At 47.6% G+C, this 27,493-nt stretch overlaps 1 protein-coding gene across 1 annotated transcript in view; it reads left to right on the top strand.

Moving 5' to 3' along the window:
• The window catches only part of LOC138246476 (IgGFc-binding protein-like), a 372,467-nt gene that overhangs the window by 209,153 nt on the left and 135,821 nt on the right, over window positions 1–27,493 (top strand). The window contains exon 20 of the mRNA XM_069201113.1: window positions 23,398–23,729. Coding sequence (XP_069057214.1) covers window positions 23,398–23,729 — 332 coding nt within the window. The remainder of the gene's footprint in view (window positions 1–23,397; window positions 23,730–27,493) is intronic.

Here is a 27,493-nt window from a genome sequence, read left to right as displayed (position 1 = left end):
CACATTGATTTAAAGGTACTCTACGCATTTTCTCATTAGTAGTTACATGTATATCATTAATAATTTCTTAATTAGCATATCTGCTTCAACAGCACTTTCTGCTGAGCTTTAATCTCCAATCTAAAATAGGTATGGTCTTTACATTGCACATCTCTGTGCTCCTTCTCAGACACGAGCCATTAAATGTCCATCTTAAAATATGCTCCTTTACTTTCTACTTATTGGGGATGGGTCCAGAGTGTAAAATGACTTGTGCCTCCTATTTTCATCATTCCCTAGATGTAAAGTGCCTGAATTTATGATGGCAACATTCTAGTTCTATGACACTCATGCCTGATGGTTGAATGTCAGTTCATTCTCAAGGATTGTTCTTTATTCTCTTTATTTCCAAATGGCTAAGCAGCATCTCTCTCCATCGCCACCTCCTTTTCTTTGGACCATGAACATTTCCATACCATTTGCACTTGCAGACAACATTTCTCTCGATTTGGGATTGGGCTAAGCTCTACGTCCACCAGACCATCAGCTGCTCTTCTAATGATTGACCCGTCTTGGAGTTGAGGAAGGATGTTCTAATCCTATTATGGAGACTGTCCCAAACAAAAGCTTAAAGCCCATCTGCCTACCCATTTTATGATGTGTGCCTGTTTTATCCACAATTTGTAACTCAGGATTTTTAAAACCGTATTCTTCAGTCCTATTATAGCAATATGGAAGTAAAGGGCCTATTCTCACTTGCGCCCACAAGAATGAGGAAATTAATTCCTGTTTCTTTGCTTCTTTGACAGTCACACTGGATCTTCTTTGCAGTCCAAAGGTAACAAATATTACCATGTATTGTCACCCTGTAGAGGAGTGTGATACATGCTGAGGCAAGCTGGCTTAATGGCAGTCTCGCTGCAGGACACAGACTTGCAACAACTGTCAGGCCTTTGCTATTTTCCAAAGTTCTCAGATAATCTAGGTCGTCCATGGTTATAGCACCCGTTTTCTATTCCTCTTACTCCATGAATCAGCCCTTAACCCCTGGTCTTGTACGCCACTCCCCCTGGCCACTGATTAGTTTGTCAGTACAAGGATGACACCTTGGCTTCAGCCCTCGAGGCCCTCCTGGCTCAGTCCCACCTGTCACATGCTAACATTCACTGCTAATTGCACAGTGTAGGTAGTAGAACATTTTTAGTGCCATTTGCCTTATCTTATTGGTTTTATGAGTTTGTGGTTCAGGCCACTTAGTCCTTTCTGTTAGGTTTAGTTTTGTTTCATTTTAGTTATGGCTTTCGGCCCCCACCCACTCCCGTTGTTCGTTTTCCCGCTCCCCCACTGGTTCCTGCCATCCCGCCTCCCTGCCAGACCCTCCCACCTTTCCCCAGGGCTTTTGTGCTGCTTCCCCTGACTGCTGATTAGCTCCACCAGTACGAGGACGATGCCTCACCCCCAGCCCTCGAGGCCCTCCTGGATTGGTCCTGTGTGCCACAGACTCACTTTTACTGCTAATTTCACAGTTTGGTTAGTAGCATATTTTTATTGACATTTCCCTTGTTTTGTTGGTTTTATCTGTTTGCAGCTCAGGCCTCTTGGTTCTTTCTGTTAAGTTCAGCGTTGTTTTGTTTCACTTGCGGCTTTTAGCCTCCACAACGCTCTTTCCCTCAGCAAACACACCACAGAAATCTAAGACACCATCATCACCCTCTCCCCAATGTGGCCTTCATCACTGAAACATGGCTCAACCCCTCCTCGAACCCCAACATCGCGACCGCAACACCTGATGGATAGAAGATGATACAGCAAGACTACTCCAACAAACACAGTGAGGGCACTGCCAACATCTTCAGGGAAACCATCCGATGCACCATCACCAACGACGACCCCACACCTCTTATGGAACACCCTCAACTTTCAACTACAGATCAACGCCAAAGCCACAATAAGAAGCACACTCATATACAGGCCCCCGACTGGCTTTCTGTGGTGCCGTCTCCATTCTCATCGCCCCCCTCAGCCATCAACTCCCTCCACTACATCCTACTCAGCGACCTCAATTTCCACATCAAAAACCCCAACGACCCCAACTCCATCACCCTCCTGGAGAATCTGAACAACATTGGTCTCACCCAACTGGTCATTAAACCCACACACAAAGCTGCACAAACACTTGACTCCATTTTCACCTCCAGCAACAAAATCAAATTCAGCCACATCACAGAACTCACCTGGATTGACCAGGCCATCATTCACTTCACCATTTCCGATGCTGAGCACACCATCATCAAGCATTACAACTCATTACACTGCAGCTGGAGCGAGGTAACCAGGACAAAGTGGTCACCAAGCCCTCAGCACCTCTCGACGCAAAGCTTCATCAGACGTTGAGCAGGCCATCCAGGATTTCTGCACATGGATCACCATAGGCGTAGACAGAGTCTCCCTGCTGAAACCAGCAAAAACCAACAAAACTTCAAAACGAACCAGTTGGTACATCCCAAAGTTTAGAACCACCAAGCGCAACTGCTACAGACTCAAGAGACAAAACAAGAAACTCCTCTAACAGAGCTGCTCACAAAACAGCACTCAGCAACTAACACCTGCGCATCAAACAAGCCAAAAAAGCAGCCATCACAGCCCGCATCGATACTGTGGCCAAACTCTCAAAGGAATTCTTCAAAATAGTCAAGGAATTCTCCAACCCAACAGCCACAGAGAACACCATCTACCCCTCCCAAGAACTCTGATACACCCTCTCGGACTACTTCCACAGCAAGATTGGCACCATCTACAACAACTTCAACCTCACCCCACTGCTTTTGACCTCATCGAACCAGCACTCTCCAGCCAAAGGATCATCACCTGGTCTTCTCGCACCACTCAGACCACCACAGCCATCATGTCTTCCATCCACTCCAGCGCACCTAGTGACCCCTGCCCCACCATCTGTACAACCTCGGAACCAACCCTATCAGCACGGAACTCACCATTATCATCAACACCTCCATCTCCACAGCTGCCTTCCCAGACAGATGGAACAAGCAGAGGGCAGACCTCTCCTAAAGAAACACTCCACTGACCCCAGCAATCTAAAAAATTACCATCCAGTCTTCCTGCTTCCCTACCTGGCCAAAGTATCCAAGAAAGCCATCAACCAACAGTTCACTGAATACCTGGAACATAACCACCTACTTGACGCCTCTCAATCAGATGACATATTAGAACTCTCCTCGACCATGAAGAAACTATGGCCCTGATCCTCCTTAACCTCTCTGCTGCATTCAACACCGTGTCCCACCACACACTCATCAGCAGACTCTACAACCTTGGCATACAGCAATATGCCCTCAAGTGGATCTTCTTGTTCGTTACAGGATGCACACAGAGCATCCGGGTGCCTCCCTTCAGCACTGAACCAAAGTATATCATATGCGGTGTACCCCAAGGATCATCCCACAGCCCCAATCTGTTTGGCACCTATGTAACCCCCCTCGCAGAAATCATCAGATCCCATGGCCTCAACATAATCTCCTATGCAGAAGACACTCAACTAATCCTTTTGCTTACCGAGGACCCGTCCAATGCCAAAGCCAACCTCTGAGACACTATGACCAACTGGATAAGAGACAACTGCCTCAAACTCAACTCCGACAAGACAGAAGTACTGATCATCGGTAAGAACACTTCCATCTGAGACCACAGTTGGTGGCCAGCAGAACTCAGACTGACACCCACACCAACAGACTATGCAAGCAACCTACACATCATCCTCAATAGCAAACTCACCATGAAACAAGTCAACACAGTCAGTTCTTCCTGCTTCCACACCTTTCGCATGCTCCACAGAATCTTCAGATGGATCCCAGTCAACACCAGAGAGACTGTCACTCAGGCCCTCATTTCCAGCCATCTCAAATATGGCAACGCTCTCCAACTTGGCATCTCCACCCAGCTCCTCAGAAGACTCCAGACCATACAGAATGCTGCAGCCAGACTCATCCTGGCCCTCCCCAAATGGATCCGCATCAACCCCCACCTCAGACACCACTACTGGCTCCCCAATCCAGAAAAGGTGCCAGTTCAAGATCCTCACGCAGCAATGTATTTGGAAATCTTTACTAATATTGGCAGTACCGTTTACTCACAGTTGTTTATACTCTAGAGTTGTATTTTCTACCTCGGGTTGGATACGAATTATACGGAGTACCATGAATTAGTTGACATGCAGAACAACCGGAATGAAGCTGGCCTGCCAGAGTACGCTAGCATAAATATCTCAGAAGTTATTCTGACGCAAAGTGCTTTGTCCCCACAAAGTCAAAATCTGATCCAATGCTGAGTTACAAAGAAGTTTTACCAAGAAGCGCGTGCAGTCCAAACAGGAAGCGTCTTTAATTAACTTTATCTAACTCAGTCTTCCTAGTCCTTTAGGTGCAGTAGGGCGTCTGTCCTGGCGCACTCAATGCCTTCACTGTATGTGAGAATGAGATAACTTGCGAAATAGTTTGGCAAATGTGCCCCATGTGCCCCATGAGCTGGAAAACGTTAAAAGTGACAAGGAATTACAACCAATCCTCAACAAGCGAGAGGAACTATTTCAAGGAGATTCTCGTGCAATGTATATTTATTAGTGCTGTCATGACATTCTGTTAGAAATGGGGTTTTTGGTTGGCAGTCAGGTTACCCCCTGTCCAAGCAAAAACCCTCCCTCTAGTCAGGGTAAGTCACACACAATCCAAGATTATCCTGCGCCCACCCTCTGGTAGCGTGGCACGAGCAGTCAGGCTTAACTTAGAAGGCAATGTGTAAAGTATTTGTGCAATAAATCATACAATACCACCATATAACACCACACAAATACACCACACAGTGTTTAGAAAAATATATAATATTTATCAGGATAATTGTAGGTCACAAAGAATAAAGTTGCAATGTGAATTTGTAGAGATATCACTGGAAAGTGATATAAGAATGTCTTAAGTCTTTAAAAAGCAAACAAAGTCTCTTTCAGCACAAAGTACCTGGTTTGGAGCGGAAAATCTCATCAGAGGGCCACAGAAGAAGAGATGCGTGGAAAAAGGGTGTGTGCGTCGATTTCTCCCCAGCACACACAGACTTGCGTCGTTATTTTTCACATGGGAAGTTGTGCGTCGTTTTCCGGCGCGCGGACAGTCTCTTTCTGTGGGTCGCGGGGATTACCAGATGTCCCATGTCTGTGCGTGGATTTTCCTGCTTGTTTTCCGGCTGCGCGTCGTTCTGCGGGGCTGCGCGTCGAAGTTTCGATCTCACGGCAGGCGTTGCGTCGATTTCTCCTTGGAAGTCGGGCGGCGTTGTCCTTGCGGGGCCGTGCCTCAAAGTTTCGATCTCACGGCAGGCGTCGCGTCGATTTCTCCTTGTAAGTTGGGCGGCGTTGTCCTTGCGGGGCCGTGCGTCAAAGTTTCGATCTCACGATAGGCGTTGCGTCGATTTCTCCTTGGAAGTCGGGCGGCATTGTCCTTGCGAGGCCGTGCGTCAAAGTTTCGGTCGCCCCAAAGGCGTCCCGTCGATCAGCGTCGGTGTGCGGCGTTTTTCTTGCCGCGGAACAAGCAGTGCGTCGAAAATTTCGGCGCAAGGAGCGTCCAAGTGAAAAAGAGAAGTCTTTTTGGTCCTGAGGCAAGCTCTATCCAAGCCCTTGGAGAGCACTTTTACAGCCAGACAAGAGTTCAGCAAGGCAGCAGGCCAACAGCAAGGCAGCAGTCCTTTGTAGAAAAGCAGACAGGTGAGTCCTTTGAGCAGCCAGGCAGTTCTTCTTGGCAGGATGTAGGTTCTGGTTCAGGTTTCTTCTCCAGCAAGTGTCTGATGAGGTAGGGCAGAGGCCCTGTTTTATACCCAAATGTGCCTTTGAAGTGGGGGAGCCTTCAAAGAGTGGCTAAGAAGTGCACCAGGTCCCCTTTCAGTTCAATCCTGTCTGCCAGGGTCCCAGTAGGGGGTGTGGCAGTCCTTTGTGTGAGAGCAGGCCCTCCACCCTCCCAGCCCAGGAAGACCCATTCAAAATGCAGATGTATGCAAGTGAGGCTGAGTACCCTGTGTTTGGGGTGTGTCTGAGTGAATGCACAAGGAGCTGTCAACTAAGCCCAGCCAGACGTGGATTGTAAGGCACAGAAAGATTTAAGTGCAAAGAAAGGCTCACTTTCTAAAAGTGCCATTTCTACAATAGTAATATTAAATCCAACTTCACCAGTCAGCAGGATTTGATATTACCATTCTGGCCATACTAAATATGACCTTCCTACTCCTTTCAGATCAGCAGCTACCACTTCAATACTGTATGAGGGCAGCCCCAATATTAGCCTATGAAGGGAGCAGGCCTCACAGTAGTGCAAAACAAATTTAGGAGTTTTACACTACCAGGACATGCAAAGTACACAGGTACATGTCCTGCCTTTCACCCACACAGCACCCTGCTCTAGGGGGTACCTAGGGCACACATTAGAGGTGACTCAGATGTGGAGAAAGGGGAGGTTTAGGCTTGGCAAGTACTTTTAAATGCCAAGGCGAGGTGGCAGTGAAACTGCACACACAGGCCCTGCAATGGCAGGCCTGAGACAAGGAAAAGGGGCTACTTAAGTGGGTGGCACAACCAGTGCTGCAGGCCCACTAGTAGCATTTAATCTACCGGCCCTATGCACATAAAGTGCACATTACTAGGGACTTATAAGTAAATTAATAGTCCAATCAGGTATGATTCAAGGTTACCATGTTTTAGGGGAGAGAGCATATGCACTTTAGCACTGGTTAGCAGTGGTAAAGTGCGCAGAGTCTAAAAGCCAGCAAAAACAGTGTCCAAAAAGTGGAGGGAGGCAGGCAAAAAGTTAGGGGTGACTACCCTAAGGCTGTCAGGTCTAACATGTGTCCCCCCCAGCGGAAAGTGGGGAGAGCTACCCGACCTCCTGGGAGCTCTCATCGCTATGGCGGAAGTATCTGGAGAGACCATCAGCATTGGCGTGGTCAACCCCTGGGCGATGTTCCACCGTAAAGTCCATCTCCTGTAGGGAAATGGACCACCTCAAGAGTTTTGGATTCTCACCCCTCATCTACATGAGCCATCTGAGGGGCCTGTGGTCTGTCTGAACCCGGAAGTGAGTCGCAAACAGGTAGGGTCTTAGCTTCTTCAGTGCCCAGACCACAGCAAAAGCTTCTCTCTCAATAGCACTCCACCTCTGTTCCCGTGGTAATAGCCTTCTGCTAATAAAGACTACCGGTTGATCTAGGCCCTCCTCATTTAGCTGTGCTAGGACTGCCCCTATGCCATGCTCTGAAGCGTCTGTCTGCATAATAAATTCCTGGGAGTAGTCAGGGGCCTTGAGCACGGGGGCCGTGCACATGGCTTCCTTCAGGGCGTCAAAGGCTTTCTGACAAGCCTCTGTCCAATTCACCAACCTAGGTTGTTTCTTGGAAGTGAGTTTTGTCAAGGGTGTCACAATGGTACCATAGCCCTTGAAAAATCTGCGGTAGTATCCTGTGAGGCCTAAAAAGGCTCTCACCTCCGTCTGAGTTCTAGGTGGTTGCCAGGCCTTGATAGTTTCAATCTTGGCCTGGAGTGGATGCACCTTGCCACCACCCACTAGGTGTCCCAAGTACACCACGGAACCCTGCCCAATCTGGCACTTACTAGCCTTGATGGTCAGGCCTGCCTGTGACAGGGCCTGAAGCACCTCCTTGAGGTGAAGCAGGTGTTCCTCCCAGCTGGAGCTGTAGACAGCTATGTCATCCAGGTAGGCTGCACTGAAGGCATCCTTGCCAGCTAGGACCCCGTTAACCAACCGTTGGAAGGTAGCGTGGGCATTTTCAATGCAAACGGCATCACCCGGAACTGGTAATGGCCATTAGGGGTTGAAAATGCGGATCTTTCTTTAGCCCCCTCAGTCAGGGCGATCTGCCAGTACCCTGAAGTAAGATCAAACGTACTCAGGAACTTGGCAGCGCCTAGCCTGTCAACGAGCTCATCAGCTCGGGGGATGGGGTGAGCATCAGTCCGTGTGACTGAGTTGAGACCCCGGTAGTCCACACAGAACCGGAGTTCTGGCTTCGCACCTGGGGCAGTAGCCTTAGGGACCAACACCACTGGGCTGGCCCAGGGACTACTGGATTTCTCGATAACCCCTAGGGCTAACATCTTGGAGACCTCCTCCTTGATGCTGGCCTTCACCTTATCCGATAACCTGTAAATTTTGTTCTTCACAGGGAGACTGTCACCGGTGTCAATGTCATGAACACAGAGGTGGGTCAGTCCAGGAGTAAGGGAGAACAGGGGGGAGAACTGCTCCAACAGCTCATAGCAGTCTCCTTTCTGGTTTAGAGTCAAGAAGTCAGAAAGAATGACCCCGTTCACTGACCCATCACCTTCTTGGGCAGAGAGGAGGTCGGGGAGAGGTTCACTCTCCTCTTCCATTCCTTCATCTGTGACCAGAAGCATGTTGATCTCCGACCTCTCAAAATGAGCCTTTAGGCGGTTAACACCCTTTAGGGGGTTCCTAGGGGTTTGGAGGTCCACTAGGTAAGTGGCCTCCCCTTTCCGCTCCTTTACTTCAAATGGGCCAGACCAGCGGTCCTGGAGAGCTTGGGGCTCTACTGGCTCCATTACCCACACTTTGGGGGTCATTCTGACCTTGGCGGACGGCGGAGGCCGTCCGCCAAGGTACCGCCGTCAGAACACCGCACCGCGGTCGAAAGACCGCGGCGGTGATTCTGACATTTGCCCTGGGCTGGCGGGCGGCCGCCAAAAGACCGCCCGCCAGCCCAGGGCAAATCAACCTTCCCACTAGGATGCCGGCTCAGAATTGAGCCGGCGGAGTGGGAAGGTGCGACGGGTGCAGTTGCACCCGTCGCGTATTTCAGTGTCTGCTGGGCAGACACTGAAATACTTTTTGGGGCCCTCTTACGGGGGCCCCTGCCGTGCCCATGCCATTGGCATGGGCACGGCAGGGGCCCCCAAGGGCCCCGCGGCATCCCCTACCGCCATCCTGTTCATGGCGGGAGAGCCGCCATGAACAGGATGGCGGTAGGGGGTGTCAGAATCCCCATGGCGGCGGAGCGCGCTCCGCCGCCATGGAGGATTCAGACGGGCAGCGGAAAGTCGGCGGTACACCGCCGACTTTCCGTTTCTGGCCGCGGCTGAACCGCCGCGGTCAGAATGCCCAGCGGTGCACCGCCAGCCTGTTGGCGGTGCTACCGCCGACCTCCGCCATGGCAGTAATTACCGCCATGGTCAGAATGACCCCCTTTGTCTCCAGGTTGAAACTCTACCAGGGTGGCCTTCTGGTCATACCAGTGTTTCATTACCTCTTGACTGGCCTCAAGGTTACTTTGGGCCTCTTTCCAGAAGCGGGTCATCTGGTTGCGGAGGGCCAACATGTAGCTGACCACATCCTGAGGGGGTGCCTTTGGAGCTTTCTCCAATCCCTCCTTGACAATGCTTAAGGGTCCCCTGACAGGGTACCCATAGAGAAGCTCAAAGGGACTGAACCCTACCCCCCTCTGGGGGACCTCTCTGTAAGCAAAGAGAAGGCATGGTAAGAGGACGTCCCACTTACGCCTCATGGCCTCAGGGAGGCCACCAATCATGCCTTTCAAGGTCTTGTTGAATCTCTCCACAAGACCATTAGTCTGGGGGTGATAGGGTGTGGTGAACTTGAAGGTTACACCACACGCATCCCACAGAGACTTCATGTACGCAGACATGAAGTTAGTGCCTCTGTCAGACACTATCTCCTTGGGGAAACCCACACGGGTAAATATCCCCATCAGAGTTCTGGTCACCACTGGTGCAGTTACGGTCCTCAGAGGGATTGCCTCTGGGTAACGAGTGGCATGGTCCACCAAAACCAGGATGAACCTGTTGCCTAAGGCAGTTTTGGGGTCCAATGGACCAACAATGTCGATGCCCACCCTTTCAAAGGGGGTGCCAACAACAGGAAGTGGAATCAGGGGGCTTTTAACCCTTTTTCCTGCTTTACCACTGGCCTGGCAGGTAGGACAAGATCTGCAAAATGTATCTGAGTTTGTCCTCATTCTGGGCCAATAAAAGTGGGTGGCAAGCCTGTTAAAGGTCTTGCCTTGCCCCAAATGTCCTGCCAGGGGAATGTCGTGAGCCAGACCCAGTAGGAAGGTTCGGTAACACTGGGGGACCACCAGCATACGCGCTGCCCCAAAGGCCGGAACCTTAGGCTCACTGTAGAGGAGATCGTTCTCCCAATATATGTGGTGATCGCCAGAGGCTTCACCTGCCGCCTGGTTTGAGGCTTGTTTCCTCAGACCTTCCAGAGTGGGACATTCTTTCTGCGCCTTGCAGAATTCCTCCCTGGTGGGTCCACCCTCAACTTGCCAGCCAGCAAGCTCAGGTAAGTCACCTAGGGTGGCAATGTCTTCCCCAGTTGGCTCGGGAGCCTCCTCCTCAGGGGCCCCGTCAGCCACTGTGGGAACTTCTGGGGCCGGTTTCCCGTGCCCCTTGCCCCTCCTCTTGGCAGCTCTCTGGGCCATTGTTTCAGGCTCCAGACGCCCTTGACTTCCCTCTCTGTCAGCCATGGACCGTGTGGTCATGCAGACCCACTCAGGTAACCCTAACATCTCCAGGTGAGACCTGAGCTCCACTTCTTTCCAAGCAGTATGCTCAAGATCATTGCCTAACAGACAATCTACAGGCATGGCAGGACTCACAGCTACTTTCAGAGCACCAGAGACCCCCCCCACTCAAAGGGAACCAGAGCCACCGGTAGGTGACTCTCACGATTGTCAGCGACTATGACCTGGTGGAATGTATTAGGGACTAGCTGCTCTGTTGACACCAGCTGACTCTTGATAGTAGTCATACTGGCTCCTGTGTCACGCAGAGCCTCCACCTTCTGCCCATCAATGGTGACCCACTGCCTGTACTTGGAAGTATTTTGGGGCATGTGGGCTTTGGGCACCATTCTCCTTCTCCCAGGGACACTAGGGAAATCTCTACCTGTTCCCCAAAGCTATCTGGGTCCATCTCCCCCCCGAGCGCTACACTAGTCAACCCAGGTGCCTGTCCGGTAGTGGACGGTGCTCTCTTGGAGCACTGGGGGTCGCCTTTATAGTGACCATACTGGTAACACTCCATGCATTTGGGGTTGGATTTTCCTGACCTGTCATATGTCCCTGGCTTTTTTCCAAATCTGGAAAAGGAAGGGTTGCCACCCCCTCCCTGGGAATTCTTTTGGGGGCCTTTGGAGAGTTCCTTATCTGTAAGTTTATCTCCCCCTCTTTCTTCTGTTGGGAACCCTGACCACCTTTGTGGGTGTCCCCCCCAGGTACCTTCTTGGACACTCTGGTGCTAACTCAGAGGTCCGCCTCCTCAGCAAGCTTCCTGGGATCAGTCAGCTTACTATCCACTAAGTGCTGGCGCAACTCTGTATAAGTAGTACTAAGCATATGCTCTCTCAGAATCAAGTCATATAAACCTTTATAATCAGCTACTTTGTTGCCCCGCACCCATCCATTCAGGGCCTTACTGGAGAAGTCAAAGAAATCTACCCATGTTTGTGTGGTTTGTTTGGTGCTGTCCCTGAACCTCTGACGGTATCCCTCAGGGGTCAGCCTAAACTTGGCAAGTAAAGTGGCTTTCTGAAGTGGGTGTGTTTTGATCAGGTTGATCCAATGTGAGGAGTGTATCCCTCCCCAATGGCGGTACATAACCCCACATAGCTACCCCCCATTGCCCTTCAGGAACCTCATGAGCCCTTAGTGCAACTTCATAAGCAGCTAACCATTTATCTATGTCATCTCCCACCACAAAACTGGGCACCACATTTTTGGGTATACGAACCTTCTTTTCTCCAGCAGGTCCTGTCAGTATGCTGCCACCATTATTGCTGGATTCAGACTGTTTTGCCTTGAGGTCCAGCTCCTTGAGACTCAGTTCATGAGCCAATAACAGTTTCTTTTCAGCCAAGGCTCTCTCAGCTAATCTCTCAGCTGCAATCTGTTGGGCTGCTCTTTCAGCCTCAGCTTGCTTGGCTTCTCTTTCTGCCCTTCTCTCCTCCTGTTGAGCCTCAATTTTCAGTTTTGCCATTTGCAACTGGAACTCCCTTTCCTCTCTCCTTTCCTCTGCGGTCAGGCTTTGCACAGAGACACTGCTCCCTGGTCTGGAAGGGGGCACTATTGCAGTGGTAACACCATCCACAGATAGTGAAAAATCCTCTGAGGGGCCATTTTCTGGCTCCTCTTCCTCATCATCCTCTAAATGGGCTTCTGCCCAGGCCCTCAGCGCCACTTGAAAGTCCTCCTTTTTGGAGGCCCCTTGGGTGGGTACCCTCATTGCCCTGCAGAATCCTCTTAGTTGTTTGACCGTATATGTATCCAAACGGACTAGGTCAAAGACTCCTATCTGAGACCCAGTCAGAGACATGTTGAGTGAGGATTTAGTTTTTGAAAATTGTCAGGAAAAAACGAATTTGCAAAAAGAGATAAAAATCAAGTTGACCTTCAACTGTGGGTAGGTACTGAAATACTTAGGTACTGTATGTCACTGCACAAATACAAGTCCTATCCTCACCGCTGATCACCAATGTTAGAAATGGGGTTTTTGGTTGGCAGTCAGGTTACCCCCTGTCCAAGCAAAAATCCTCCCTCTAGTCAGGGTAAGTCACACACAATCCAAGATTATCCTGTGCCCACCCTCTGGTAGCTTGGCACGAGCAGTCAGGCTTAACTTAGAAGGCAATGTGTAAAGTATTTGTGCAATAAATCATACAATACCACCATATAACACCACAAAAATACACCACACAGTGTTTAGAAAAATATATAATATTTATCAGGATAATTGTAGGTCAAAAAGAATAAAGTTGCAATGTGAATTTGTAGAGATATCACTGGAAAGTGATATAAGAATGTCTTAAGTCTTTAAAAAGCAAACAAAGTCTCTTTCAGCACAAAGTACCTGGTTTGGAGCAGAAGTAGAGATGCGTGGAAAAAGGGTGTGTGCATCGATTTCTCCCCAGCACACACGGACTTGCGTCGTTATTTTTCACGAGGGAAGTCGTGCGTCGTTTTACGGCGCGCGGACAGTCTCTTTCTGTGGGTCGCGGGATTACCAGATGTCCTGGGTCTGTGCGTGGATTTTCCTGCTTGTTTTCCGGCTGCGCGTCGTTCTGCGGGGCTGCGCGTCGAAGTTTCGATCTCATGGCAGGCGTCGTGTCGATTTCTCCTTGGAAGTCGGGTGACGTTGTCCTTGCGGGGCCGTGCCTCAAAGTTTCGATCTCACGGCAGGCGTCGCGTCGATTTCTCCTTGGAAGTCGGGCGGCGTTGTCCTTGCGGAGCCGTGCATCAAAGTTTCAATCTCACTGTAGGCGTCGCGTTGATTTCTCCTTGGAAGTCGGGCGGCGTTGTCCTTGCGAGGCCGTGCGTCAAAGTCTTGGTCGTCCCGAAGGCGTTGCGTCGATCAGCATCGGTGTGCGGCGTTTTTCTTGCCGCAGAACAAATGTGCGTCGATAATTTCAGCGCACGGAGCGTCCAAGTGAAAAAGAGAAGTCTTTTTGGTCCTGAGACTTCAGGGAACAGGAGGCAAGCTCTATCCAAGGCCTTGGAGAGCACTTTCACAGCCAGACAAAAGTTCAGCATGGCAGCAGGCCAACAGCAAGGCAGCAGTCCTTTGTAGAAAAGCAGACAGGTGAGTCCTTTGAGCAGCCAGGCAGTTCTTCTTGGCAGGATGTAGGTTCTGGTTCAGGTTTCTTCTCCAGCAAGTGTCTGATGAGGTAGGGCAGAGGCCCTGTTTTATACCCAAATGTGCCTTTGAAGTGGGGGAGACTTCAAAGAGTGGCTAAGAAGTGCACCAGGTCCCCTTTCAGTTCAATCCTGTCTGCCAGGGTCCCAGTAGGGGGTGTGGCAGTCCTTTGTGTGAGAGCAGGCCCTCCACCCTCCCAGCCCAGGAAGACACATTCAAAATGCAGATGTATGCAAGTGAGGCTGAGTACCCTGTGTTTGGGGTGTGTCTGAGTGAATGCACAAGGAGCTGTCAACTAAGCCCAGCCAGACGTGGATTGTAAGGCACAGAAAGATTTAAGTGCAAAGAAAGGCTCACTTTCTAAAAGTGGCATTTCTAGAATAGTAATATTAAATCCAACTTCACCAGTCAGCAGGATTTGATATTACCATTCTGGCCATACTAAATATGACCTTCCTACTCCTTTCTGATCAGCAGCTACCACTTCAATACTGTATGAGGGCAGCCCCAATGTTAGCCTATGAAGGGAGCAGGCCTCACAGTAGTGCAAAACGAATTTAGGAGTTTTACACTACCAGGACATGCAAAACTACACAGGTACATGTCCTGCCTTTCACCCACACAGCACCCTGCTCTAGGGGTTACCTAGGTCACACGTTAGAGGTGACTTATATGTGGAGAAAGGGGAGGTTTAGGCTTGGCAAGTACTTTTAAATGCAAGGCGAGGTGGCAGTGAAACTGCACACACAGGCCCTGCAATGGCAGGCCTGAGACAAGGAAAATGGGCTACTTAAGTGGGTGGCACAACCAGTGCTGCAGGCCCACTAGTAGCATTTAATCTACCGGCCCTATGCACATAAAGTGCACATTACTAGGGACTTATAAGTAAATTAATAGTCCAATCAGGTATGATTCAAGGTTACCATGTTTTAGGGGAGAGAGCATATGCACTTTAGCACTGGTTAGCAGTGGTAAAGTGCGCAGAGTCTAAAAGCCAGCAAAAACAGTGTCCAAAAAGTGGAGGGAGGCAAAAAGTTAGGGGTGACTACCCTAAGGCTGTCAGGTCTAACACATTCCTATAGCGCTTTCATTTACTTTACAATCAGTTAATCAAATGCTGCAGAAAATGCCTGAAAATTTGGCAAAGAACTGAAAAACCAAAAGACAGAAACTGTATTCCCAAGAGGGTATAGATTTAGTCATGCAAGACATAAAGAAAATGTGTAAAACGATCTAAACACAGTCTGAAGTACCACAGTCCTCCTCAAAGTAAGGAGGGAAACAAACATCAAAACCCTGTGTTTCATTGCTCCACCATCTCAGTACTGAGGAATCTCCAAAGAAGTGACCCAAACACACAGGAAAAATGTTGGAGCCAGTTTCGAGCAAATGCAAAGGGAGATTGAAATGGGAAAGTGGTACAGCAGCCCACCTGTCAATGGGCCATCGGTCAGAGTAGCTCACATTTGTCAGGCTGTTTAGGATGGACGTTATGACCTACATTGTTGAGACTGACAGGGAAAGGCGAGCAGTCCCGGAAAGGAAAACAAATAAGTGATCCCAACCAGTGCATAATTTGTATTTCTTGTTTCCGGGGCTGGGCACCGGTACTTATTTTTGAGGGCCGGCGCTTATTCTTCTACCCCAAGCATTTACTGCAAATATGGGAAAGATGGAGGAAGAGAAAAACGAAAAGGCATCACAATGGGAGAAAGCAGAAACCTGCAAGAGTGAGCTGAAGGGGCAGGGAGTGGCTGTAAATGGATTAACGAAGGCCTGAGATGGCTTTAGGATTACGCTGCCTCAGTATTCCATGTTCTCACATTTAGTTGCAGCAGCCGCGTGTTTAAGAAGAGGGCTTTGAGCACCGACACGTTTTTATTTACAAATTAAGCACTGATCTCAACACACTGAAAGAAAACTCCCAACAGGTCAAGGACATATAAAAAAATATATATATAAACATCTGCTTTGGGATATTGGTTTTGAAAAACAGAAAACTATGCTATCCAGGCACGGTGAACATGATGTCCACATAGGAAAGTTTCACTACCTTCAGCTGCGTCGGTTCTTCTGAAGACAGAGAAACCTCTGCCTGCCAGGCACATGTCTCTCCCTTGCCTTAGCAGAATGAAGTACAACTTGCCATACTCTAAATACACTGACATCGTTTAGGGGTCACCAGGGGTTGTAGCTCCAACCACATGCCTTCATCTTAAGATCCCTGACTGGTTGCTGCAACCCTTGGCCTCATGGTGGAACCAGATCATGTTTGCTTTCTGCCCGCAATGCTAGAACTGTGTGTGCTCTGCCTAAATGTGCATCATGCACTGTTCTGAACTCATGTTTGTCTATGTGCTGTGTGTTTAGGTGAGTAATGCCTGACTGTGTGTCCATGTGCGTATGTAATAAGTGTCTGGCAGTGAGAGAAGCCAATATGGTTAGCTGTTTTTTTAGAAGTGCCATAGTATGTGTACTGATGTGTGTATATCTGAAACAGGACTGACCTTAGCACTGGTGGCACCCTGTGCGACTATGTTTGTTGGCGCCCCCCAGTGACCACCTCCGCCATGGATTCCCTTACTACCACCCTTTAAGAGCGCCCCTCAAGTCTCCATAACCACTCTCTCTCAAATGCATTTAATTTGTTTTATAGCACCACTTATTCCAGTGTAGGGTGTCAGAGCACTTTAAATTGCCTGCACATTACACAGAGACAATCAATCATAGTTGTATAAGGAGTATTACATAAAACAGAAGACTGCAAGGTGCAGGAGTCACATGTAATCCACACTGGTAGGTTGTATAGTTTAAGAGTGCTTGTTCTGGAGAAGCACAAACTCAAAATTAAAATGTAATACCATGGTTGGGGGTTCTCTTTAACAAAAAATGATTTCTTCTCAAATGTACTCTTTTTGCAACTTTAGGATAATGAAAGGATGGGGTAAAAAATCATAACGCTGTCTAATCTATACATTTCCGTTTGCATGCAGTTCTTTGATAACAGTTTACTGCTCACTGTTCTATATTAGGATTTTAATTTTTAATGTATAAACTACAAGTAACACAAGCATTTGCAATGCAATGGGTCTCACGTTTGCTCACGTTAGAGCTATTAGCTTTGTAAATTCCTAACTGGACTTTTCTTGCCACATAAATTGAAAATGAAAAGTAAAACAGTTGACATAAGCGAGCCGATTCAAAGCGCCACGGCCTCCATGATCGCGAAGGAGAGACACAAAAGTCAAACATATCAGCAAATGTTCAATTATCCATGTAACAGGGTTGGTGTCCAGGACGGTAACAAAACTGCCCCAAGGAGGGACAAACATAAAGCATTTACCAATGATAACAAAGAATTTTTGAAAGCCAAGCCCATAAACAAGTGATAGTGATGGGCGCGCAGTGGGCGTGGTTAAAAGTCCACAGATACATTAGAACAGGTCAAAGCTCTCGACCAAAAAAGGACCTCTCTGACAAACGTAGTAGCACGCTGACCAATTTGCATTATATGCACTTTGTGATCTGCATGATAAACGTTCTTTGCATGGCCCTTGCAGCAGGCATATTAACCCTCTGCACTACCTTAAAACTTCCACTAGGGAAAACTCAGAAATCAACAGTCATCTTGAGACTTCAAAATTGTTGGAGGCAAAGAATGATGCAGCAGGTGCTTTTAATATACAATAATATACCTACAAACACGGCGCCCCAACCTACAGTCAGCACCCGGTGCGGTTGCACCGGTCGCATCGCCCTAGAGCCAGCCCTGATCTGAAATGGATATAATTTTATATGCATGGCTGTGTAAGGGATGCGTTTCTGGCTGTGGTTGCTCTGTGTATGTGTGTGTTGTTTGGCTGCACCTGCATTAGGACAGATTTCTGATGGAGATTATAACAAGGGTGTGATTGCTTGGAAAATGTGCCTTGCTCTGCGTCTTTATAATGTGCTTCTAGAACTGTGTGTCGAGTTGTGTCTTTAAGTGATGCACACCTGGATGTGTGTTTTAGCAGTGTGTATCTGTGTCTTTGTGAGTGTTAAGAATGGGTGACCATGTTAGCACTATTTGTCTGGATATGTGTGTAGAGTTGTGAGAGTTGGCAGAGTGATCTCGATGAGAAAGGTGTAGATACAGAAATGAAGGCGGGTTGGGCATATAATTGCGAGATCAATCAGTACATACAGGCGAGTGGTGTCGTGCAAATAGGTTCAAGGAAATTGTGTGCCCATATTTGGAAGAACACTTGGGGGCAGATTTATGGAAAGTGGCGCTGCACCAAGTGCAGCAGCACTTTCCCTGGGGCCCTTAGCAGCCCCTTACTGTGCGCTTTATTTAAAATACGCACACCATGGCGCAGGGTAGGGGGCAATAGTGTAATGTTTTATGACGCTATTGGTGTACTCTGCAGGAGTAGCGCTAAAATATTGATGGCAATAATAAAGAATGGCAACCCCTTTTTAACGCCTGCTTTTGAGCAGGCGTTAAAAGTGCGATAAAAAATGGAGCAACAAAATCTCATAGAACACCCCCTTTGCATAAATTATGCCTGGTGCAGGCATAATGTAGCGCAAAAGGTTACAGAGTGGCGCAATGCATGCATTGCTCCACCCTGTAAATAAGGCACAGGGATTTTTTGCCCCGTTGGTCAAGATTAATGTCAAAATATATGACGTTAATGTGGGACAAGGTGGAGCTAGGGGCCTATAACTATGCCTCTTGGTGTATTCAAGTGAGTGGTGGACTAGTGCACACAGGTGAGATCGTTGGAATGTAAACAAATTAGGTGTACACAGGTGATGGAGGCTAGGTGCAAATGGGCCACAAACGAGTTGTTGTAGACAGCATAGCGGCGACTAAATGCACACGGGTAAAAAGCGTGTATGAATTAGGTTTAGACAGGTTAGTGGAATGTATGTTCACCCAAATGAGAACGGAATTAGGTGAACACAGGTTAGAGAGAGCTACATGAAAGGGGCCAGGTGACCTCTGAAGACTACATTTTACCAATTTCATTTTGAGTAGCCAGGAATGGCTCTGTGCAAACAGATGATAGGGTCTAAGTGCACACAGAGGAGCAAGTAAAATACACTGATGAGGTCTAGATGTGTATGGGTGAGAGAGTTCCATGTGCACACAGGTGAGTACTGGTAAGTGGATGAAGGGGATACAGTTATTTAACATCTTTAAGATGGACACAGTGTGCACTAGTAAAACAGAGCTAGGCATACACGAGATCAGGCTAGGTCCACGCAGGTGGGCACTCATATGATAAGTTACAAAATACGTTCACAGTGATGTGTGGCTCAGTGAAAGCAGAAGCCAGAGAACCAGTTGCACAGATAGCATGTCATTTGGTGTGTGCATGGTTCACACAAACAAGATGTGGCTAGGTGCACGGAGGTTTAAAATAAATAAAGTACCAAGTCTAGATTTCCCGTGTGTGGCAGATACTGCATAAATATAGTAACACAATTATAATTATTAGCATTCATTCAAAGCAGTTAATAAAATAAACATACTCTTTACCGACTGTGCTACTGCATATATTATGCACAGACAGATGGGACAGCAGAAGGGCAGAGGAGTAGGATTGCAAATGGTGTGTGAGATAAGTATTCTGAATTTTTTGGAGGGACATTTTTGCCCAGAGTTGGCTTTATGGAGTCTGTGTACAGACTGGCTCTGATACGGAGCGCCTGCATACCTGGGCCACCCACGGTCAGCTCAATGATTATGCTCCTATAGAACAGCATTGATCATATGGCATTATGCATGCACTTATATAGTGGTTTTGTTTTTGCATGTAGAGATTCTGTCCGAACATGTACATTTGAGGCTATATCTAGGGATAGAATCTGTGGTTGTTCTTTGAAAATGATGATTATGGTTAGCACATTATGACTGTGCCAGGGTGGGCATTTGAAGCTATGTTTAGGAATATGATGACTAGCTAGCCTATGAGAACTTGTCTGCTGGCCTACGATAGCTGTGCTCCTGGATTTCCAGGCTTGCACATCAGCATATCAAGAAAGCAGCCTACTCAGTATAAGTGTAGGAGTCTGGCTCAGTATATGGTGTACACCTATAGGTGAGGCACCCTTTACTGAGTCCAGGCAACCCTTAGTGAAAGTGCAGGTGGCTGTAGATAACCAGAGCTCTCATAAGGGCAGCTGTGGAGAGCAGCTAAGGCTTATCCAGGTGGGTGTAAACGTGGTTGCAAATACCACACAGGCCAGTCAGTAATGTACACACAGGAAGGAACCACACCAATGTCAGAAAACTGTGCAATGTTTTTTGTAACACACACTCTAGAGCTAACTTTGGTATATCTCCTAACCAGAGATATGGACATACAAAAATATACTTAGCAGCAGGTAAGTAAAGGTCATAAAATAACATTGGCCCCTGTGGGAGGGGCTGGAACAAGGCGGTGGGTGTCAAACCATACACTTAAAAAATGGAATGCAAAAATTACTCCCAACTCACACTACCACCCAAGGACCCTTAGGATTGGGAAAGTACTAATAGCCCACAGGTAAGTAGGTAGGATTCCCCAGATGCCTGTTGGCAGAGTAGTAATCTCGGGTTAGTGTCCATAGGTATATATAGGGAATCAAGGTTAGAGATTTCACGTTTTAGGATACTTCCCAGAGGACCCCAAAGAAACCTGTTGGGACAAGGGAGAATGGACAGGTGCCCCACCCGTGGATACCCAGAACAGTGTAGTACTTGCACCAGGGAGCAAAGGTGCATATGGGCGAAGCCATGTCAGAAACTTGGATTGAAGTCAATGGAGACTTCAGTTGTCCAGCTGCTGTCGTGACCTATGGACCAGGCCGGTGGAATCCAGGCATGGATTCCAAAAGAAGAGTACCTAAGGGAACCCTGAGGTGCCCAGGCAGTGCAGGAGGGCAATGCCCACCCTTCTCTGTGATACCTTCCTGTAGGACGGTGGACTAAGAAGTGTAGCTGTGGAGACAATGGGATGCAGGAAGATCCCAGGAGTGGGCACAAGCTGTCCCATGCCGGTTGTCGGATTGCAGAGGGGTCAGTTGTCAGCGGGAGCACCAACACACCTTGGCAAATGCAGGAAAGAGTTTCACAGAGTTTGCATGATATTTGGGGACCAGCAAGTTTCAGGCAACCCAACCTTGTCAGGTAAGTTAAAGCCAACCCTCAGCACACAAGAAAACCAGCAGGAATCGGTGGAGGCCCCAGCAGGACCAACTGGCAGCAGGCAAAGGGAGTCACAGGGAGGCCTCAACAGCACAGCAAAGAGGGATACCAACGTTGCAGGGGTTGCAGACAGGATGTCGTTCTTAGAGCTGTCTTCAGTCTGAAGAGTCAACAAGCCTTTGCAACAACAAACAGACGCAGTGCACAGGGGTTCCAGCCAAGCAGCTCCAGTGAGGGGCCAAAGAGTTCCCAGCTGCAAGGAAGATAGATCAGACCTCTGGAGAGACACTGAACCACTACCTGTGTTGTAAAACCTTGAAGAGTCAGTGGAACAGTAGGATCCACAAGCCGGTCGTCATCTTTGAGGTGCATGCAGATGCAAGGGAGTGACTCATTCACTCCATGGGAGATTCCTTCTTGCTTTCCTAAGTGCAGGCAGAGTCCCAGTGACCTCAGAGGATGCATGGCCACGGAGTTGCAGATATCTTTGCAGAACATGGAAACAAAGTTGCAGTAGGAGCCCTCCTGCTGGTTGCAGTCTTGCTTTTGGTTCCAGCGAGGAACAGCAGTGGTTCCCGTGTCCAGGTTGCAGGTCTTGCAGAGGAGACTTGCAGACAGTTCCTAAAGTCTTGCAGACAAATACAGGTTCCGTCCCTCAGGGGACCACTTAAGTAACCTAGGAAGGGGGTTGGACACTTACTGCAGTGACCTACCTATCAGAAAGGGTCAGGGATGTCACCCAGCTGGAATTAACAGTCAGATGCCCCCAGAGGCCTCTGCTCATCTTATTTCCAAGATGGCAGAATCAAGTGGCCACCTGGAAGAGCTCTGTGCACCTCCCTTGGGGAGGAGATGGACAGGAGAGTGGTCACTCCTTCGTTCCCTTGTGTGGTTTCATGCCAGAGTAGGAACCGGGGGTTCCTGTGTTGGTGCAAACCAGTTTATGCAAGGAGGGCACCAAATATGCCCTTCAAAGCAGTCTGGTGGCGCTCAGAGGCACCCCCACTCCAGCCTAGAGATATCTATTTCTAAAGAATAGGGATCAAACCTCTATCTTACAGGAAATCCTTTATTTTGCCATCCCCTGCACGAGCTTAGTTCAGCAGCAAGTGGGCAGAATAGTGTCTTGAGTTGGCAGCAGCACTAGCTGGCATGCAGACCCTGCAGGGCTGTACAGGCAGACCTTGGGGGCTCCCCTAGGGAACCCCAGAGTACATGGTATCATGCAACGAGCACTGGAAATGGTGTAGTTTCATGATTCCAACATGTTTAATACCAAACATGCCTATGTTCGGTGAAGCCATTATGTAGTTGGTCAACTTGTGTTGACCAGTGTCCACTACATATCTTAAGATGACTTCCCCACCATTACAAGGCCCAAGATATGGAGTCTGGGATTTATAGGGACACCTCTGCTCATGCAGGGGTGCCCTCACACTTGGAACCATGTACCCTGCGCTTGGGCTTAAGGACCCATCTTAGGGGTGAATTACAGGGTCAGAGTGCAGTGACCATGATATAAGGCAAACCTTAAATCTGGAGTAAAATGTGCCTGCACCATTTCACACAGGCTGCAATGGGTGGCAGGCCTGTAGTCACATTTTGCATGGACCTCCATGGGTGGCACAATGGATGCTGCAGCCCAGGGGTGACCCCTTTTGTCCCAATGCCCGGGTAATTAAGTACCATATCCTAGGGACTTACATGGGTGCACCAGTATTCCAATTGTGGGGTGTAAAAGTTACCATACAACAGAATTTAGGGGATTAGAACACTAGCACTGGGGTCCTGGTTAGCAGGATCCCAGTGTACTACAGTCCAAACATACTGACACCAGGCAAGAAGTGGGTGCAACTATGCAGAATTATGCTACTTTCTTACAATAAGTTCCATAACTAAACACTCTTTATATACTTTGGTAAACATTATCACTTATTGTAGGTTTTTAACTTCGGGGAAGTCACTTCCAACAACACCAGCTTGCCCAAAGATCTAGTGAGATCACTTACTGTGGTGTCACAAGTGTCAAATAACATATGATACCACACACTTCCTGTGACATCATCTAGGAGTCAAAAACATGTAACGTCACTTCTGCAACTACTCACATTTTGGTGAATGTTAATCCATGTTTAAATCAGGGTTAATAAGGCCTATTTCCTTGTTACTGATTATTTAAAGTTACGATATACTTAGCAAATGTAAGACATAACTTTGGAAAGTGATTGCATGAACAAAATACATGAGTATAAGGTGATTAGAGTTGTATATTCAAAAACACTATATTCACACGTGGAATGTCTTTGGTTAATCTGGCAGCATGTTGGATGGCATGCACAATGTCAGGAGGTCAATTTCCAAAGGCGGTCACACCAGGTACATGAAAGAACTCTCAATGCAATCAAGGTTTAATAAAATGTAAACCAATCACTCATTCAGGACTGAGACCTTACGATATTTGCTCGCTGTAAGACTAGTCTTGCTGAGACTGTGCTTTCTATTGCAGATCCATGTAAATCTAAGAAGTGCCGAGCAAAGGAGGACTGCAAGTTGGTTGACGGAAAGGCCCAGTGTTTCCCACAGTTCACTGGCACCTGCTGGGGATGGGGTGATCCACACCTGCTCACCTATGATGGCAAAAAGTTCAGCTTCCAGGGTACTTGCTCCTACATCCTCTCTGAATACTGTGGAAATGACACCACCTTAGTACCATTCAGAGTTGTGGTAAAGAACGAAGTGCGAGGAGGAATCCAATCTATATCATATGTGTCTGAAATCCATACCTATATATATGGAAACTATATCACCATGAAAAAAGCAGAATACCTCAAAATAGGAGTGAGTAATGAATTATCACATTTATCTTAGCCCATTATTATACGTCATCTGATTGAGTAAGATGTTGGATGAGTTTGTATCAATAACTATTGTCTTTTTGCGATCTCTGGTTGCATGCTTCTGGAATATATTATCCTTCATCTATTGGGAACAATTACTTCTAGGTTAGAAGAACAATTTTATTGGCCTAGAACTGTTGGGTTCTACAAGCAACAAAAGGCCCTATTACACCAATGGCAGTGTGTTCCCGGCAAGCGTGAGATGGATGTGAACTGCCCACCAATTTACTAAAATTCCTGCATCTAACTGGATTAAGTGGCCCTCCATCAAGTTTGTGAGGCCTGGGGCAAAAACATACTGTGTGACTCTTCGAATGCTACTCCCATTTTTGTAAGGCACAAGATATGAGTCCAGCACAGCACAAAACACTGTGATCAATCAAAGTTTTGGCACGCACTTCACTGGCAGCTAGCCTTTACTTTATATATTAGTCACACACCCTATGGCATTTACACGCTTGACATCAAACTATGGAACCCATACAATTAACATTTCAAGAGCACGAATCGAAAAACGGACAGGAAGCACAATAATTTAATCCAGAAGAAAAAGGGTAAATGATGAGTGAAGGATGAAGGGGGACCAGATTAGAGGGAAGGTTGCAGATTAGCAGAGTTAGTCCAACAAAATACTGAGCAGGTACACTTTCTGGCGAAAACTATGGAAGGGTGAGGTCTGACAGTACAAGGAAGAGAGGACCAAGCGGATCCCGCTGCCACAGAAAAGAAACCTTTTGAGTTTAGGAGTTAAATCTGGCTTGGTAGAGCTGAGAGACTTTGCAGATGGCTCCAGTGTGAGAAATCCGCCTTCTAGTTTTGAAGTGATAAAATATCTCATTTTACAATTAAATGAGGGACGAAAATCCCGAAATTCAGCCTTGTTTGTTTTGAGAAGAATACGTTTTTCTGGCATCCATCAGGGGTGTTCAAGCAAGGTCTGAAGACTGAGATGTCTGTGACGGTGCAGAGTTTAAGGTACAGTTGCCAGACATCAGTACACCCATGGAAGGACACTTCTTATTACCTGATGATCATTCTGAGTGTCTTGATGTATGGGTTGCATAAGTGGGCTCGTGGTTGATCTCAGGTTTTCCAGAGATTAAGGGCCAGATGTAGGAAACTGTTTGCGACTCGCAAACGGCAAAATTTGCCGTTTGCGAGTCGCAAATCGCAGTTTCCTATTCAGAAATGCATTTTGCGAGTCGGGACCGACTCGCAAAATGCATTTCCGACTCGCAAACAGGAAGGGGTGTTCCCTTCCTATTTGCCAGTCGCTGTGGGATGCAATACCATTTGCGACCGCGTACGCGGTCGCAAATGGTATCGCAGTTACCATCCACTTCAAGTGGATGGTAACCCACTCGCAAATTGGAAGGGGTCCCCATGGGACCCATTCCAGTTTGTGAATGGACCCCAAACATTTTTTTCAGGGCAGGTAGTGGTCCAAGGGACCACTGCCTGCCCTGAAAAAAACCCGAAACTAAAGGTTTCGTTTTTTTTTTTAAGTGCAGCTCGTTTTCCTTTAAGGAAAACGGGCTACACTTAAAAAAAAAAAACTGCTTTATTTAAAGCAGTCACGAACACGGAGGTCTGCTGACTACAGCAGGCCTCCATGTTTGCGAGTGCCTTTACTCGCTATGGGGCCGCAATTTGCGACCCACCTCATGAATATTCATGAGGTGGGTCATTGCGACCCCATAGGGAGTCGCAGTCGGTGTCTGAGACACCGTACTGCATAACATTTTGCGAGTTGCAAATAGCGAGTCGCTATGACTCGCTATTTGCAAGTCGCAAAATGTTTCGTTTCTACATCTGGCCCTAAGTTCCTTGCTCTTACCACTTGACAACCACTGGAGAAGAAGGGGGAGGACCATTTGAGAACACAACCTCTGAAGCTCTGTGATGTTCAAAGGTTCTGCGTAAGCTCTTTTGATCCAATGTCTGGAACATCTGATGGCTACATTTGAATTCCCACTACCAGCAATGTGGTGCACATCACGCAGTACCTTTATTGTAGCTGCTTTGTGCAGGTTGAAAGCAGGAATGGAGAGGTGAAAGTTTTTGTTCTCTGTCGATGTAATCATTCAGTTGGCTGGCAACACAACATTCAGTGCAACCTGATTCTTATTTTAATTTGTAAATTATGTTTTATGCCTTTTACTTGTGGTCCAGCATTTTAAATATTAACCTTATTTATTACAAAATCACCAAAACAGATCCACAAACACTGGGAAAGACGAACATCTGCTTAATCTATTTGGATACACACCTTTGTCAAGTGTGATTGCAAAACACATTCATCACTATTTAGAAACTTCGCCTCTATTGTGGGTGGGGTGCTTGTGTACAATTCCAGTAACGCCCAGGTCCTGTAGAAGAAAGAATACATTGTTAAAAATATCCCGCAAATTATAGGAGTTTTGCATGTCGGGGAGATGGACACATGTATGCAGCCTTCAAGGCATGGGCCCTTCCTTGAGCTTTCAGGCACACCCTCCAGTGCCCTATTAAGAACATATAGGGCTTGGTAAGTGGTCTGAGTAACCTGAGGGGGCCCCCGCTAAAGTGCATGGAGAGGACACTCCTTCCCCGGCCTACCACCTACCAATTTTGCTGAGGGGGCTCTGAGTGGAGGTCAAAGGCACTTGGAAAAAGTAGCCTCCTCTGACTTCTTCCATCCTTTACCATTTGGAGTTAGATGGGTAGATGCCACCTCAAATAAGAATGAGAAATGGAGAAAGTGAAGCAAGCAAGGCCTAGGCCATTGCAAAGAGGTTGTCCTGGTTAAACTCAGCATTGTTTTATAATGAAGATCAGAGTGAACAATAGTGCCATAGCTTTTGCGAGGTAGCTCATTTAGCAGACTTACATTTGCCTCACACGGGTATTTGCTAAGAAAATGCCATCTACGCTGCACTATGGAGTATTGTCAGACAGACCTTGCTCTGCATGGTATCCTTCAGCTGGCAATGATGGCTCTAGCAGCTGGTTGGCTGTTGTTGGTGTCTCCGAATGTCACTAGCAGTAGATTGGGAAAATGTGAATCTCTAGTTCTATCAAGGTAAAATGACAAAGCACATCTCACCTCCAGGATGTGGAGTATCACACAAGCAGAAGTAGTGTGTGGATGGGGAAAGACTGTCTGGAGGAGAATTCCTCCTTAGACAGAGAATTCCCATAGAATGTATTTGAACCTTAAACCCATAGAAAGTGTTTTGAGACCCACTCTCTCCCAGTGGACAACAGTGAATAGCTCTGAGCCATACAGGACTTGCAACCTACTCCTATGTGAGTCATATGGCATAGCCTCCAAGAAAGAGGCTGTCCAAATAGAACCATTTTTCATATGTAGCTGTTGGTTCAAAAGGTTTGTGAATCAGTCTGCATAGAAATGGACTGGGTTCATACTAGACCGCGGGTGTCTGATTAAGATGCTCATTGGCTGTGGTAAATGACCGATTGCCCACTATGAGTGCTAAGTAGGTTCTGTCGGGAGTCCACCAAGACTCATATTGATCCTGACGATGCAATACTATTGTTATATCATCCACAAGACAAATATTTTAACTTTAACAGTGATCATCTGATTTCTGCAGAGAGGAAAGGGTGTATGATGGCTAGCCTTACAGGAACCATGCCCTGAAGCTCTGTTAGTGTAGCGGAGTTCGTAACACTCTCCCTGCCGTTGTCCAGGAGAGGTCAATG

This window comes from Pleurodeles waltl, chromosome 7, assembly GCF_031143425.1.
Source record: "Pleurodeles waltl isolate 20211129_DDA chromosome 7, aPleWal1.hap1.20221129, whole genome shotgun sequence".
Taxonomy (NCBI): domain Eukaryota; kingdom Metazoa; phylum Chordata; class Amphibia; order Caudata; family Salamandridae; genus Pleurodeles; species Pleurodeles waltl.
Note: the sequence above shows the minus strand (reverse complement) of the source record. Positions and strands in the feature narration are given on the sequence as shown.